Consider the following 14,893-nt stretch of genomic DNA (forward strand, 5'->3'; position numbering starts at 1 on the left):
AGTAACTTTTTGGCTTGAGTGTAAAGAACATATAAAAATGTATAGTGATTTTAACGGTTAAAATGCTTTGGTGAAAAACAGTTAATTGGTTAAAAGAAAGTTTCCGTACTGTTTAATAACTGTTTGGTGGTTGTCAGTGTATTACAAAGGTACAAAACAGATATTAGTACTTAAATTGGGAAATTAACATTATATCAGATAATGAAATACTATTTTTTACTGAAAATTTAAGCTAAATGTGTAAAACATAAAATGTTGCTACTGTTTTTTCTATGGTAAATTTCTGGCAACCACAGCTACCGTTATTTTTACCGTAAATTTAACAAATTTTACAGTGTTTTGATGAAGCTATAATTACAAATTATTCTAAATTTCAGATTCTGTAGAAAGTGTAAGTTAATAAAGTTACAGCGCTCAGGCGTATATAGTGCAACTGTGCCTCAAGCGACCCGAGTTTGAGATCTTTTCCCGATCCGGTTTCCCTCTTCCACCCCGGGCTTTCCTGACGGCCCTATCCAATAAAGGCATCAAAAGACCAAAAACAGAACTAAAATTAATTAATTAATTAAATTGCTTGTAACAAAATTAGAGGCTTTTGTAATTAGTTTATTTAAAATAAAACCTATGATTAGACGCATTAGTGAATATTTATTATGTTTTATGTTAAATATATATAAAACACTCTCTGTTATTGTTCTGGCCTCTCTGTTACAGCTCCGGTTATGCACACAAACTAACAGGCCAGCAGTGAATCTGTGAATGACTTGAACTGACTACATGTGTGCATGTCTGTCAGAGAGAGAGAGAGAGAGAGAGAGAGAGAGAGAGAGAGAGAGAGAGAGAGAGAGAGAGAGAGAGAGGGTCTTATTACTCTCTGTCATCTGCCACCTGTTTAAAACACTCACAGTGACACACACACGTACATGCACAAGTGTGTGTTCCTCAGCTCAGACCAGTTTGGTTATTAGTGAGTTAAGATTAACTTGTAAATCTAACGCAAACAGAAGCATAACACGCTGTAGGACTACATCTCATTGGTTCAAAACTCACTGAAGACATCAGATTATAGTAAAGCACATCATCATTAACAGGTATGTATTAGTTATCTTAGTTTAGGTCACATGCTTCACTCTTATTGAGAATGTGTGCATTTAAGTGTGACTATTGAAATATATTTGCTATATGCAAACCTAGAAAACATCCGTCATATTTTCCTCTGTAACTCTGCCTAGTGAGATACTCATATTGTTGGACTCAGATAGTGTTTCCAGCCCAGAAATAGAAACTGTGAGTGTGTGGGGGAAATATAATTGCTTAGTTGGTGTATTTGATTGGACAAATAATATGTAATTATTTTATGATACATAAATAAACGTCTGCAATATGCTGTACTTGTTTGTTGTCTACAGTTATGGAAGAGCATTAGAAGCTGTGAGGGAAAACCACTTATTATTATAATTTTTACCAACTTACAATTACCACACATTTAATGACCAGGAATTCAATTACAATAAAACAAGTTCAGTAACAATTCATCCAATTCTCACCATTGACAAGTTTCTTATTAGCATGGATATTTTGAGGATAATGGATGTTTTTTAGTACTTATAAAGCACATATTAATGCCTTATTCTGCATGACCATATTCTACATCCCTTAATACACACAACTTAACAACTACCTACAGTAATTAGGAGTTTAATGAGGCTAAAATCATTTGTAATAGTGAGACTGGGACCCTAAAAGTTCAATTGAAAGCAGTGAATAAATATATAAATAACTGATACTTGTATAAATATATAAATAACTGATACTTGTAAGCCAGACTTTAGTTTGCTGTTAGACAGTAGAGTTAAATCACTTTATCAAAGTAACTGCTCATTCAGGTGTGCAACAAGTAAAAATAACAAATTTTACCATATATGTTTAAAAAATATATTTTGTGTAAACGTGTGGTGACAACATACATATAGTATAAATATAAAAAAAACAGATTAGGCAAAACGTGTTAATTTTACGATTAATTTAAAATGGGGAATATTGCAGTGTTTAAAGTGTGTAGTTTTTCATTGACACACGTAATAGCTTTGAATCTTCTGTGATTGTATGATCTGTGATTAAATGTTTGCTAAAGACACGTTATGAAGAGTAATGGTGAAACGCAGTTACAGTTAACCATCCACTGCTTTCTCGGATTGGCTTGGTCTTAATTAAAGTTTTAAAAACTTTTAATCCACTGTATTCTTTAAGATAGAATATTAGAGTATAAATATTTATTACACAGTAATATTCAGAATATTTCTTCTCTCTTCTGAACACTCATTTTAAGAGGAGTTAGGCATTGGTAAACACAAGTAACCAGAAACTAGTGAGCAAACCGGAAGTGTGTCATGAAGCTCAATAAAGTTCATTCAGTGAGATGCTAATGTGTTTTCACTGTGTTTTTCTCTATTTTGATTGACAGGACTGAATGATTAGGCTCCTCCCAAACGTACATTAAGAACGTACTTTAAAATACTTTAAAGTTAAAATATTTTATTGCTCTCCGCGACTGAGTTTGACTACTAATATCATCACTTTTGAAAGTTTTAGTCATAAAACCAGCTAACGTGTCATGGTTGTGCAGGCGCTGACGGACTGAAGACGCTGTATTTATGGCTCAATATGACCAGTGAGTGTTTCCACACATTATATCGTCTTTCAGGAACATTATATAAGTGTGCAACTATCTAAATCCTGATTGTGTTTCAGACTCGAGGATAAAGACTCGCTGGATATTCATGATAATCCTCCGGCGCCAGACAATGTCGTAAAGGAGGACGACAACACTGTACGTGTGTGAGTTTCTGTGTGTGTGTGTGTGTGTCAGGTGACACACATCTCACGATCTGTCCTCCTCAGGTGTATTTTGTGTATGATGAAGAGGTGGAGGAAGAAGAGGCTCCCCCTCCCCCGACGCCTGAGCCAGTGATCCAGATCAATGATAAACCGCACAAATTTAAGGACCACTACTGCAAGAAACCCAAGTTCTGTGACGTCTGCGCACGAATGATTGTTCGTAAGTTCTCAGTGCACTCCATCATTGCCAATACAATTGAAATATTCTCCAAACACAAGAAGAAATTTTATGTGTGTAACATCCATATAGTGAGTTTTTGTGTATCTGTTGTGTATTCAGTAAAGCAGTCGTGTCTTTATCCAATGGGATAACGGGATAAAGGACAAGTATGTTAACATGCTTATACTTTATGGCACTACTGGCTGGTCCGTATCTCACCGTTAAAATCTGTCTGCAAAGCCTGTGTCGAATTGAAACTGGTTTACTAGAGAATCCACACTCCCGGAGACATTCACTAAGTTAATGTAATATCTGTCGTTATGACAGCGAGGCAATGATGATGGAGGCGTTGATCTGTGTTTGTGCAGGCAGTCTTAGCTGATGTATTCATCTCTATTTGCAAATATTCAACAACAAAAAAATATGCACGCAATTTTCCACTTTTAATTTATTGCCTTTAGGCTTGTCACAATACTTTGTTACCTTGAAAAAATCACTTTGGTACTCGCAAGCTGTTTGAGAAGCAGCTTTATGTGCGCGCCACTTATATACATACACTCACCTAAAGGATTATTAGGAACACCATACTAATACTGTGTTTGACCCTCTTTCGCCTTCAGAACTGCCTTAATTCTACGTGGCATTGATTCAACAAGGTGCTGAAAGCATTCTTTAGAAATGTTGGCCCATATTGATAGGATAGCATCTTGCAGTTGATGGAGATTTGTGGGATGCACATCCAGGGCACGAAGCTCCCGTTCCACCACATCCCAAAGATGCTCTATTGGGTTGAGATCTGGTGACTGTGGGGGGCATTTTAGTACAGTGAACTCATTGTCATGTTCAAGAAACCAATTTGAAATGATTCAAGCTTTGTGACATGGTGCATTATCCTGCTGGAAGTAGCCATCAGAGGATGGGTACATGGTGGCTATAAAGGGATGGACATGGTCAGAAACACTGCTCAGGTAGGCCGTGGCATTTAAACGATGCCCAATTGGCACTAAGGGGCCTAAAGTGTGCCAGGAAAACATCCCCCACGCCATTACACCACCACCACCAGCCTGCACAGTGGTAACAAGGCATGATGGATCCATGTTCTCATTCTGTTTACGCCAAATTCTGACTCTACCATCTTAATGTCTCAACAGAAATCGAGACTTATCAGACCAGGCAACATTTCTCCAGTCTTCAACTGTCCAATTTTGGTGAGCTCTTGCAAATTGTAGCCTCTTTTTCCTATTTGTAGTGGAGATGAGTGGTACCCGGTGGGGTCTTCTGCTGTTGTAGCCCATCCGCCTCAAGGTTGTGCGTGTTGTGGCTTCACAAATGCTTTGCTGCATACCTCGGTTGTAACGAGTGGTTATTTCAGTCAAAGTTGCTCTTCTATCAGCTTGAATCAGTCGGCCCATTCTCCTCTGACCTCTAGCATCAACAAGGCATTTTCGCCCACAGGACTGCCGCATACTGGATGTTTTTCCCTTTTCACACCATTCTTTGTAAACCCTAGAAATGGTTGTGCGTGAAAATCCCAGTAACTGAGCAGATTGTGAAATACTGGCCCGTCTGGCACCAACAACCATGCCACGCTCAAAATTGCTTAAATCACCTTTCTTTCCCATTCTGACATTCAGTTTGGAGTTCAGGAGATTGTCTTGACCAGGACCACACCCCTAAATGCATTGAAGCAACTGCCATGTGATTGGTTGATTAGATAATTGCATTAATGAGAAATTGAACAGGTGTTCCTAATAATCCTTTAGGTGAGTGTAGATCAGCGGTGCGCGTGCTTTTAGTGTGAGCACAAAACCTGCGGGGATGACTGAAATTATGCACAATACTCGCAACCCCGCGCTCAAATCGGGACATGTAACACCAACATTATTCAACCGGAGCGAGTGAGAGGAAGCGGGTGTAAGTCAAACTAGGGCAGTAACGATGCCATCATGTCAAGATTTTGATACATGATATCACGATACTGAACTCCCGATACGATATTATTGCGATACTCCAAGAAAAAAACATTACTGATCTAACTGATTCCTGTTCTTCTTGTTTCAGTCAATAATAAATTTGCCTTGCGCTGCAAAAACTGCAAGACTAACATTCACCACTCGTGCCAATCTTATGTGCAGTTCCAGAGATGCTTTGGGAAAATAGTGAGATGACATTCTATATGCTTCCTAATATACATATATGAGACAATCACATCGTCAGCTTCATCTTTTCATTCATATCTCTCCTCCTGTCAGCCTCCTGGATTTAGACGGGCATACAGTTCTCCTCTCTATGATCAAGAGATCAATAACCCCGGTGAGTATAATGTATAATGAAAGTTCATTTTTGACATGAAAATACTCATGGTGATAATAATTAAACAAGCATAGTTTAGACAAAGAAGGGATAATCCAATCAAAGTATTTTGGGAATTTCTAGCATGTGATGAACCAGCTAACAGCAACGTTCTCAAAATATTGAATAATGGTTCTCTCAAAGTTATGAACAAATGTTATCTTAGTGACGTTAATAGAAAGTTTGTTCAGACATTTGTTCAAATACGTTCAGCTAACATTTTATAAGTTAAATTTTATGTTACGACTTGTTTCAGAATGTTTATAGAACATTTAAAAATAATGTTCCCAAAATGTTTAAAGCATACTAAAATGGGATGTTTTCTTAAAGTTTGCATAACCAAGAAAAACAAAGTTTTTTTAAGTATTTAAAAAAAAACGGTACATTTAAAAAATTCAGAGAACATTAAAAAATAACTCAATGGGAACATAGCACAAACATTTTTTAGAACATATTTTTATTAGCTAGGGAAGAGTGCTAGCGGTTTCATTAGCGCTCTCAAATGCATGCATATATAACACATAAACATATTATAACGACCTACATTAACACAGACAATTATGTGCTAGTCAGAAAGTCTAGTCTAGTCTTGGTACACACACGGAATTAAATCTTTGAATGTCTGATAAAATAACGTATGTCTATATTTTACAATGTTTGACGATTATTGTGAAGGTAAATGCTGTTAAAATGCCTGCATGATGAAATCTATCAAAATAAACTGAACACATTGAAATGATACTTACAGAATGTCCATTGCATGTGTAGGTCAGCAGAACCGCACTGATCCGGTGTTCGACACGCTGAGAGTGGGGGTGATCATGGCCAACAAAGAGAGGAAGAAAGGCTCTGAAGACAAGAAGAACGTAAGTGACGTTTGCTTTTAGGGATAATCCAGCATATGCCTGAGCCCTCACTTCTATGAAGAATGTAATGAACATCCTTCCTTTCATAAGATGATGATGATGATGATGGAGGAAGAGGAAGCTCAACAACCGAAAGAGGACGAAGAGGTTGTTGAGGGTAAGTTAAACCAGGAGTTGCTAATTGTTTGTTACCTTTACAGCGAAATCCCGTGGTTGAAATGCCGTCATCTTATTAGGAATCCACGTGCCTGGGAATTACATGCGAGTCGAAACATGTTGTCGCATCAAGCTTGCAACAGTACTTTAGGGTAATAACTCATTCATTTAAATAACTGCAGTCTCTAGGTGGCAAATTGAATACATTTTGTTTTGTGGCTTTTACATTGTATTATTTATATGCTGTTATACTCTATATATCTTCCTTGAAAATGGAATCTTGTTTGCCAAGGGGAGTTCACTATTTTTTGTGTAGTTTTCTTTACACATTTCTCCAGAGACTGGGGAACGTTCTCTCAAAACAAGTAATGCCTCCTCAACACGTCAGATTTTCCTAAACAGTTTTCATTTTCTCTTTATTTCATACAAATACTATAAATGATGTTCTTAAAACAATAGACACAAATGTTCTTGTTCTTTCAAAACAGTCACAGCACTGGTCCTTGAGTACAAGGGCCCTGTCCCAAATGGCACCCTAAACACTCGCGGTCTTCCTACAAGTGCACACTTTCGCGATGTAATGCCGCTTCGACTGTCGGGAAGAAGCTCGGCAAAAGTGCGCATCGAGGGCGCATATTGACCGCAAAGGGGGGCGCTCTTCTGAAAACTAAAATGACAAATGGGACGCCCTACGCTCTTGTGGACTTAACGGACACACAAACGCGGGAGCCATTGTAAGTCCACAATGAAGTGGATATGAAGTGTGCCATTTGGGACAGAGCCATAGATAGAAAAGGCAACCGAGTTGAAACTGAAGTTTTCAGAATGTATTGTGGGAATATATGTGGTCTGTAAGTAAGTATAGGGTCCATGATGAGGTCAGAGGGTGTTAGTCCCTGTGCAAGAGAGGATTGCAGTCGGGCTAAAATTTGGCCCTGTCCCAAATAGCACACTTAATATGACTGTGGGACAAATCTGTGGGAAAAAGTGTTTTCCAAATACCATTCAGATCAAAAAGAAGGTCAAAAGAACTTTTAGAGGCACAAGACTTCTTTTAGCGTTAGTACCTGGAGTAGAGGAATCAATTCAGCACATACTGTAGGTTTCCATGTGTGAAAATCTAATGTGACCAGGGCAGGAAAAAATCTCTTTTCAGTTGACTGACAGTGCTCTCAGTGTTTCTCAAACAGTCCAAGTGTTCTTCTCTGATGCACCTCTGGCCAGCTCATCTCCACCTCAAGCCTCTCTGCTATTTCCCTGAGTTGAGGGGCTTTTGCAACGGGTAGATAGGAACTCAGTTACAGGAACTCGCCACCAGGGTGATTCCCCGAGAACTAGTGGTTTCCCTTAGGAACATTTTCCTGGTTGCGTTCGCACCGCCAGTAGAATCTCTGAAGTGACGTAAGCCGCGCTTGTTGTGACTTTTATTGTGCCGGCGCTGAGAACGCCAGAGCCTGAGCTCACAGTGCTCACATTCTCTGTTCATTAGTTTACGATCTGTCTAACAGTCCTGTAGAATACGTTATTAGATAGAACAGTTATACATAGAAAGTAGACAGTGATGAAAAGGTATAAGCGTATGCCGTGTGGTTGATGTCCAGTGTTGCTAGCTGAGGAAAGGTTGAGAGGCTCATCTATTACTGTTTTACATGTTCGATTAGTTTCTGGAGTAAATATATAGGCTATAATATGTGTGTTTACACAGCTTTTTTAAAAATGGCAGGTGCTGGCATGCGTTCGGCCAATCAGCGAACACTAACGTCACAGATAGTTCCTATAGCGCTGGTTTAGACCGACTCTGAAGTTAGAGCTAATTTATTTCCTCCAAAAGGAGTTCCTAGAACTAAAATCGTTCCTAGTTCCTGCTATGCAAACACGCCGAAATCCGGATACTTCCGCCAATAATTCTAGGAACCATGAAAAGGTACCTCCGGTGTGAAAGCTAATTTCCTAAATATTTGGGACACTTCAGGATCAATGGTACTTACCAGCCAAGGCCATCTCTGCAGATACTGGCAGATCCTTCCAATTCTTCACCCAAATTTCTGGGTGAAATTTTTCTTCCAAATTTCTTCCCATTTCTCTGACCTGCTTCTTCATAGCGGTCAATACCTTCAGCTTTAACAGCTTCAACCCTACTCTCCCACCTGGTTGTTGGCAATACCATCACTGTAAACGTCTTGATATATTCTGTGAGAATGGTCCAATGGAGCTGAACAGTGTAAAGTTTACACCCATTAACACATTCTGCTGAGGATAAGTAACATTGCACCTACATTTCAACGAACTCTCATTAGAGTATTCGTTGAATATTAGTAGACTGGTAGGGTTAGGGTTAGAATAAGTTGACGTAGTTTCAAAGTTAGTCAATTGAATGTCTGTTGGAGGATCATCACAATAAAGAGTTAGCAGATATTAAGCAGACAGTCTACTAATACTCCAATGAGAGTTAGCTGATATGTAGTTGCAGTTTCTTATAGTCAACAGAATGTTCAAAAGGGACCATCAAAATAAAGTGTGACCAAAGCTACATGCAATTTTTATATGATCCCTCTTTTCTGTTAATTATTAAAGGGATAGTTTACCAAAAAATAACAAGTCACCATTTACTCATCCTGATGTCATTTAAAATTCATAAGACTTAATATGAGACACAATATGAGATTGGCTTGTTAATTCTGATTTGTTTTGTGGGAAACAAAGGCAGTTTGAATAAATCTACAGTATATTGGTTCTTTATATCCATTAACTCCAAAAAAAGACATGTTGAACGGGCGCACTTTATCCTTTATTGTTAGGAAAGCAAGATGGAGACAAGAAAGACAAAACAGCAGCAGATGACAAGGTAAAATGCCGCTGTACTAAAGGACAGGAGCAAAGGTTGCATGGACTGGTTTGTCAACTTTATGCAGCATTTTCAAAGTTTCTAGTTCCAGCCCTGTCCAGAATATTGAATATTATTATTCCCTTATGAGTATGGGTGTATATGTGTGTGCCCTTCAGATTGTCCTGTTGTATGGTGTTTGTTGGGTAGTTTTAGTCTTCAATAGCGGTGCTTGTTAAAGCATGTATCACTAATACTATTGGTCATATGATGGGTTAAGGATTTGAACACACTCCTAGTACTAAACTATAGTGCATAACTCATACTACAACATTTGTGCTATGGGCATGATTTGTGCCTCAAAATGTGTGGCTTGTTGAGGAGAGCTGTGGTTTTCTTTTCTAAAAGACTAAAAATCCTAATAACCCTAGCCATATCTAGAGACCAGAATTTCATAGAGACTTAAAGAGATAATTTACCCCAAAATTAAAATTCGGTCAACATCATGTTGTTCCAAACCCACTAGACTTAATATTTGTAATAAAACCTGAGAGGCATTGCAAATCCAGGTAAGCAAAACCTACCAGATCCAAAAAAGTTATAAAGGAATTGTAAAACAAATCCATATGGATCGAGCAGTTTAATCAAAGTCTTGTGAAGAGATATGAGCACTTTATATGATGAACAGGTTTTTATTTACATCTAAATAAAGAATGGCACACATAGGACATCACATGTGGTAATCACAGAAGATGTTCCTCACTCAACAAACCTCTTCGTTCTTGTGCGTAAGCTTCTATGTTTACCAAATGCAATTTGTGTGTCAATCATTGGAATAAGGCAGACCGATAGAGAACATAGACATTTTTTTCTCAAACCCTTTAGCCCTCTAATAGATCCTTTTGAAGTCTAAAATCCTGTATTTTGCCATAAAACACTGGCATATTATTATAAAACTTTCTCTGTTACATGGCCATCATGTCCTGGAGGAAACTGAGAAGCTTGGGACCAACACCACCTAGTGGTCAAAGACTTGACTACTTTGGCCTGTTTTCATGGTCTAAAGATGACAAATGATTCACATTTTCACTGAACAGTTTAAGTGGAGTTGAAGTCAAAAAATACTTTACCGATTTCCTGAAACCTAATTTTTTAGTTCCATTGTGGGGGGGATCCAATTAAACTCTTTGAACTGCAAGAGACTTTGTGGGACATGTGCTCTGGCATGTAGTGCACACACTTCAACAGGTTACAACCGCATCTGAATCTGGTTCCTGATCTCACCATCACTTCTCTGCCGCTGTCCATGAAAGATGCAGATAAATCCCTGTGTTTGATTCGCAGAACAAGAAGCAGCAGCAGACGTTCAGTCAGTCTCACTATTATATGGCTCTGTATCGCTTCAAAGCCATTGAGAAAGATGACCTAGACTTCCAGTGAGTCTATTCACATATTTATTCATATTTCAATTTAGTCATAGCATTCATGCATTGTCAAAACCATCATAAATGCTTAATTTTTTGGTTTAATTTCTAAACCTGATCAGGTGTTTTGTGTGTGTGTGTGTGTGTTTCAGTCCAGGAGATCGCATCACAGTGCTGGATGACTCTAATGAGGAGTGGTGGAGGGTGAGTTCACTGTGCTGGATTTCTATCAGAAGTTAAGGTTAGTACAGGAGTGCATGAGTGAGTCAGGAGTGAAGTTTTTCTTTTCCTTACATTTAATGCAGGGCTGGGCAACTTTGGTCCTCAAGATCCACTTTCCTGCAGAGTTCAACTCCATCCATGATCCCAATCACCCGCCTGTAGCTTTCTAGCTATCCTGAAGACCTTGATGATCTCGTTCCGGTGGGTTTGATTGGAGATGGAGCTGAACTCTGCAGGAAAATGGATCTTGAGGGCGAGAGTTGCCCAGCACTGGTGTTATGACTGGGAGATTTCGAAGCAAAAGTCTCCTCAACACAAAGTAGTACAATATTTCTTAGAGCTTTTTTAAAGAAACATGCAGTGCTAGAACATTATTGGTTCATATTATTATTACTACGGTTTCAAATTCATCTCCTGTGATCACTTTTGTTCGATTTCGTTCAGACCCTCCCCTTTTAATTTCTTCTCACACTACATCATTTTAGCTGGAATGCAAAGTGTCCATGTTACGCAGTTTACAAGAGACCGGGAACGAATAGAGGAGACCCCGGTCTTTTCACGCACATGGAGTGCACATTATTATTATTATTTGTATTAAGCAAACAAAGCAATACAGATAAGGACGAACACAAAAAAACATAATTCTGTTTTGTATAATTAGATTATTTATGTAATTAATAGGGCTGGGGGAATTAACGCATTAATCTTTGCAATTAATTAGCTGACTCAGTTGTGTTTGATTAGGGTTGGAACTAAACTCTGCAGTACATTTGGGTCTCTATGAGCAGGGCTGCAGACCTAGGCTTTAAAGTAAACACTAGGCCACTCGTTTTGAACTGTGTCTATGTGTGTCTCAAAGGGTAAGATTGGGGAGAAGACAGGCTACTTGCCCATGAACTACATCATCAGGGTGCGAGCAGGCGAGAGGGTATATAAAGTGAAACGCTCCTTCGTGGGAAACCGAGAGATGGGCCAGATTACCCTGAAGAAAGATCAGGTCAGTGTGTGTGTGTGTGGTGAGGACTGAAGAGGGATGAGTGAATGCCATGTGGATCACTATTATAGTGTTGGGGAGAGTTAGCCCAGCTGCTTTCTGTTGAGGTCTTACTGCAAACAGCTTCTCAAATTATATAGCCCAAACCTGAGAAATGGCAAATGTGTTTTACGCTCCCCTCCCCTGAATAATTCAACTGGAATACCTCTGTATGTCCCGTATTATACTCTAAAAATCTGGTCTGCCTAGTTAATGTTTGTACTTAAACATAAAGGAACCGAATCAAAATGTATTTAAGAGGCAGCTTATTGACTGATCACCGATTGATTTTCCGGATTTATAACTGTGTTCTGCTTTGTAGATCGTGGTGAAGAAAGGAGAAGAGGTGAATGGATATCTGAAAGTGAGCACTGGCCGTAAACTGGGCTTCTTCCCTGCTGACCTACTACTGGAGCTCTGAATGATGGAGATTCATTCATGAAGAAAATATGTGAAGCTCAAGAATGGACAGAGAAATAATGAGACAGAAGGAGAGATATGACTAAATCTGACCTCACTGGCTTGTGAACAAGGTCTAAAGTTAACTTTTACCAAGCACTATATATGAATAAAAATATTTGCTGAGAAAATAAAAACAAAGTTTCTCATTAGTTGGCCAGTCATTTTATTAGGAACTGCAAAAATAAGTTTATATTGTCTAAAACTCTTTGTGGTAACATATACATTACCTACATTAAAAACAGGCGTAACACAACCAAATCAAAGAGAAACCATAGCAACAAACTGAAAACTAGGCCAAATAACTAAAACACAGTAATCCCAGACAATCCCTTATATATATATATATATATATATATATTTTTATTTTTTTTTACACACCAGTTAAATGAAAACAGAAAGCAAAGTGGGAACATGTGACAAAGTTAAAGAATTTTTTTTAACACATTTCAATACATAACTTATTGCAGCAGTATACAAGCTTACAAAAATGTCTTTTTGATATGTTTTAAGATGTTATGGCCCAGAAAACTTTTTGTAGTCTTTTAAAGATGTAAAAATGTAATCTTTTGTTGTGTTTGTGGGTAGGATTTTATAATTGACTACTCTTTTCAAAGAGGAAGTCAGAACCATTGAAGTGACGAGTAAACAAGATGGATGTCAAGTACTTTGTTTATTAACTCCTGACAGAAACCACAAATTGAGGACGAGGATTAGGCATTTTTCCACTATCGTTGGTCATTAAGTTGGTTGTTGCTAACGGGCCTTCCCGAGTTTTTTCCTGCCTTGCCATGGTTAGCCTGCTATGCCGCTCAGCACATGGCTGCTGATCATTGAAATTTACCCATAAGTTAATGAAAAGCAACTTTGTGACACAAGCTAACATAGCGTTTACAGAAGGCATGGCGTTCAGCTACTGTCAAGTCACAGACAGAATTCTGGTAATGTGGGACACTTTCTGATAATTTACCTTCTGCATAATTTTATGATCCAAATGTCTTAGCGCTTCATATGATAATATTCTAAACAGCTTACTATTCTAAAGAGCTCTATTATTCTATACAGAATAAAAAAGAAATAAACATTAAACACAGGATGGATGACTCTTCCTTAAACACACATTGACCCCAAAGGTGAGCTAATCCATCCTTTTCCCTCGAAATTAATGGGCGGTGGGTCTTTTCTTTCGATGCAAAAAAGATTTACTTCCACCTGGCCAAAAATGCTCCATATAATGCGGACCATCTCGTTGTCCGTTCTGGGACAGAATATCTGTTCTCGTGTTCATGGAGCAAATGTATTGCTCTTGCTGAGTGGAGATTGGGAACCCTGCATGAGCCACACTCGTGGCGTGACATTTTGTAACAAACATTGCTAAATCTCCTTTCGCCGGAAAGCCGTAGGGCAGAAGTTGACGTGGAAATTCTTTTTAGACTTTTATCGATAATTGGAATGACAGCTGGAGATCTCAAAAGGGTAACACTTTAGAATACGGTTCCTTCGTTAATGAATAACTACACAGGAACAAATGAGTAACACAATATTAACAATCTAGTAACTACTATTAACTAACAAGAAATTCTGATTAACGAATTAGTAAGTAACAGCGCACAGATGAAAGTGGTAGTTCACTATTAACTAATTGATAACTACTATTTTTTTAATGCTTCCCAGAGAACTACTGAAGAAGATTAATAGTTCATGCAAAACTAATCAATAACTAATGACAAATGACTAGGACTACATTAACATTAATAACTGCTACTGTAAACAAATACACAAGGTTTATCAATATGTAATAGCATAGCAGACTTATGATTTGGGAATTAATTAGCCTATGCTCTTTCCTAGAGAACTGTTTATCAACTGAATAATTTTAAAGAAATGGCTTTTTAAATGCAGTTGTCGGGACCTTACTTGTCCTGTAGTGATTCAATGCCAGTCCAGAGGAATGCCAGAAAATTGGCCAGAGTCACGGTGACGGCATATTGAGTTATCGGCCATCCAAATACCATATACAGTGATTTTATTATTTAACCTCGCAAAAAATAAAAGATTTTATTTTATTAATGTCTCCTACCTCATTTACGTGTGTGCAAATATTTTGTGAAGGATTAGAAGATTCTACACTTTAGGATTGGCTTTTCATGTAAGAATCATGGTAACTAACCAGTAATGACTCAAGTGTTACTACATACTTCTAAAGGAATTACTATCTAAAACTTCACCAAAAACCTCAAAAGCTTAAAATAATTAGTAATTCCTTTAGAAGTATGTAGTAACACTTGAGTAATTACTAGTTAGTTACCATGATTCTTACAGTAGTTCTCTGGGAAGCATTAAAAAAAAGTAGCTATTGATTAGTTAATAGTGAACTACCACTTTCATCTGTGCGCTGTTACTTACTAATTTGTTAATCAGAATTTCTTGTTAGTTAATAGTTACTAGATTGTTAATATTGTGTTACTCATTTGTTCCTGTGTAGTTATTCATTAATGA

The 14,893-nt window shown here is 38.0% G+C and overlaps 1 protein-coding gene across 1 annotated transcript; it reads left to right on the top strand.

The window, feature by feature from the left end:
• The first annotated feature begins 942 nt into the window (after positions 1–942).
• Positions 943–12,408, top strand: stac3 (SH3 and cysteine rich domain 3). Its single transcript, XM_056268449.1, has 13 exons — positions 943–1,091; positions 2,627–2,671; positions 2,752–2,830; positions 2,902–3,058; positions 5,120–5,217; positions 5,311–5,371; positions 6,179–6,276; positions 6,367–6,433; positions 9,231–9,277; positions 10,601–10,692; positions 10,833–10,884; positions 11,762–11,899; positions 12,258–12,408. Exons 2-13 carry the CDS (start codon positions 2,655–2,657, stop codon positions 12,354–12,356), a joined length of 1,005 nt encoding a protein of 334 aa, XP_056124424.1. The 5' UTR covers positions 943–1,091; positions 2,627–2,654; the 3' UTR covers positions 12,357–12,408.
• Positions 12,409–14,893: the final 2,485 nt, after the last annotated feature.

Source organism: Rhinichthys klamathensis, unplaced genomic scaffold (genome assembly GCF_029890125.1).
Source record: "Rhinichthys klamathensis goyatoka isolate OS25496 unplaced genomic scaffold, OSU_Roscu_1.1 h1tg000272l_1, whole genome shotgun sequence".
Taxonomy (NCBI): domain Eukaryota; kingdom Metazoa; phylum Chordata; class Actinopteri; order Cypriniformes; family Leuciscidae; genus Rhinichthys; species Rhinichthys klamathensis.

Bases quoted from the DNA above. Each gene is read 5' to 3' on its own strand.
- stac3 (XM_056268449.1), top strand. The intron at 3,059-5,119 runs GTAAGTTCTCAG...TTCTTGTTTCAG, and splicing joins CTGCGCACGAATGATTGTTC to TCAATAATAAATTTGCCTTG. The intron at 10,885-11,761 runs GTGAGTTCACTG...TGTGTCTCAAAG, and splicing joins CTAATGAGGAGTGGTGGAGG to GGTAAGATTGGGGAGAAGAC.